This window comes from Branchiostoma floridae, chromosome 4 (assembly GCF_000003815.2).
Source record: "Branchiostoma floridae strain S238N-H82 chromosome 4, Bfl_VNyyK, whole genome shotgun sequence".
In the NCBI taxonomy this organism is placed as follows: Eukaryota; Metazoa; Chordata; class Leptocardii; order Amphioxiformes; family Branchiostomatidae; genus Branchiostoma; species Branchiostoma floridae.
Genome location: NC_049982.1, coordinates 8,316,934 through 8,319,282, shown reverse-complemented (window position 1 = coordinate 8,319,282; position 2,349 = coordinate 8,316,934). Strand labels below are relative to the sequence as shown.

The 2,349-nt window shown below is 43.0% G+C and overlaps 1 protein-coding gene across 1 annotated transcript; it reads left to right on the top strand.

Annotated features, from left to right (window-relative positions):
- The first annotated feature begins 417 nt into the window (after positions 1 to 417).
- Positions 418 to 1,017, top strand: LOC118413194 (crystal protein-like). Its single transcript, XM_035816408.1, has one exon. It carries the CDS (start codon positions 418 to 420, stop codon positions 1,015 to 1,017), a length of 600 nt encoding a protein of 199 aa, XP_035672301.1.
- The last annotated feature ends 1,332 nt before the right edge of the window (positions 1,018 to 2,349 follow it).

Below are 2,349 nucleotides of genomic sequence, written 5' to 3'. Positions count from 1 at the left end.
CCAGGCTGCCTGTCATGTGTTGGTTTCATGGCGGAACGTATAACTCAGGCACTGGTGCTGCTTTAATTTATGATGGGCGGATTTTGGCCAACAAAACCTCAACTATCGTCGTGACGACCAACTACAGACTGGCGGCTTTCGGCTATCTAGTAACCGGTGAGGGAGATGACGATGCTAGGGGCAATTATGGGACACTAGATCAGATTGAGGCACTGAAATGGGTCCAGCAGAACATCGCTGACTTTGGCGGTGACAAAGACAAAGTAACCATTTTCGGACAGTTCAGTAGATGGTGACGTGTTGCCCAGGCAAACTGTAGATAGTTTTGCAAAGGGGCAGTTTCAGAGAAAGCCGTTCATTATAGGCACTGTGGCGGAAGAAGCTATTCTGTTCATTTATTCTGCCCTTAGTAAGCCCATGTCTAAGGTTGAGTTAGACGAAGCTACTTTGGCCTTCCTCCATGGAAAAGGACCGGCACTGCCTCGTGAGTATAACCCGCCACAGACATCAGACTATCGTCCGTTTCTGTCTCGAGCCGTGACAGACTGGGTTTTTGAATGTGCAACCCGAAATGTAATCCGAAATACAGTCCAAGATGGTGAAAGTGACGTCTGGCTTTACGTTTTTGATCGTGCTTTCTCGAGCTCTTTTAAGACGTTCTGGCTCGAGCAGCCCTTCTGCCTGGGCCACGTCTGTCATGGTGAGGACATCCCCTTTGTGTTTCAAACACCAAAACTGATCAACTTGACCTTCACCACTGACGAACAGGTCATGGCCGACACCATGGCGTACCACTACGGGAACTTCGCACACACGGGCGACCCGAACAAACCTAGTCCTTACGTCTACACCACAGGCAATCTCCTGAAAACACCTTTAAACTGGCCCAAGTACAACGGAGGAAACCAGTTCCCCAACATGAATTTCACCACTCCTCAGAACGTTATAGTTCAGGACTACAACAAAGAAAAGTGTGACTTCTGGGATATGGAAAATATTTACTCGGGAACAAATTAAAAGTGGAAAATGTTAAGTTTCCATGGATCGATATTGACAGTGACACTAATCCCAAATATGTGATTAAATTGTTTTTGATAAGACAATGGTGTAGTAATAAGTCAACTTGAATGGTTTTCTTCCTTTTTTTTATATCTGTTTAATTACAATTGAGGTAGATTTATATGATGAGGTTTGCATCTTGCAGATGAAATATCATGGTGTAAATTCTACGTAGAATTCAAACACGTACTTTTGGTAGTAGGAATTGTCACTCTCACCGGCACGATACAAATAGTGACATCTATGTGTGACATGTTGCCAGCGTGAAGATGAAATGATGTCCAGAATTTGCCGATCAAAAAAGTGTTGAAATACAGAGTACTTCTTTTGATGATGTCATAGCTCAATTAATTAGATGCACAATAAACAAGATTCAGGATCACTGAAACGCTGTTGTATCTCTTTGCTTCAAATGTTGGTGTGGTGTGGTGCGGTGTGGAAATGTGGCCTGGTGTTGAAAATCACGAACCAGCACTCCCAAAAATAGTAAACGTAGGGCTCATGACAGGTCTCCGAATGACACTATGTGTTAGTGACCTAAGCCTGGTGTATCTTTGACCCCATTTTGTGGTCCCGTTTTCTGGAGGAAGGGGCCTGGGTGTGAACAAATGCCAGAGGTACCATTTACCCAGGTAGATAAGAAGGCGATGAAACGCTCCTACATTACAACCCAGAACGATGTGCAATGCGTGTCTGTTATCTATAAAGTTAAACATCTGAAATCTGTGCATCCCACACGAATCAACGGTCCTAGGCCAGGGCAATGACAATCGCAACATTTAGTTTTCTATATGTGTGGGTTAATAGCAAAGTTTATTGCGATTCTGTGTTTATTTCTTAAAAGTAGCCAAATAGTAGTGGACAACCTTAGGCCAATCTTGCAGACAAGTCTACTTGCGGCTCCGGTGTCTTTTCTGAAGATGTTTCGTGAGTGTGTACGGTTGGTCTGAGGTTTCCCACTGTTATTTATTTGCGTATTGCTTAAAAGATAATTTACAATCATCAAGCTTCTAATTGAAGTACTGACACGAGGACGCTAAGGACGAGGACGAAACAGACGTTTCGGTGGTTGTCCGACCACCTTCCTCGATCAGTGAATGAATTTTTGTCAGTTACCTTTTGTTTAGTTATAACTTATAAGAACAATTGGGTAGTTACCTATATTGTTAACTTAGAACACAAATAATTGTTTCGATAACTTCCATTGAAATTCACTGAAGAAGCGGGTCGAACGACCTCCGTAATAATCTCTAAACAGATCTTACGGTGGTTTAAGACAGTAACATAAGC

Excerpts from the sequence above, each read along its gene's own strand:
- LOC118413194 (XM_035816408.1), top strand. The coding sequence starts at position 418 with ATGTCTAAGGTTGAGTTAGACGAAGCTACTTTGGCCTTCCTCCATGGA.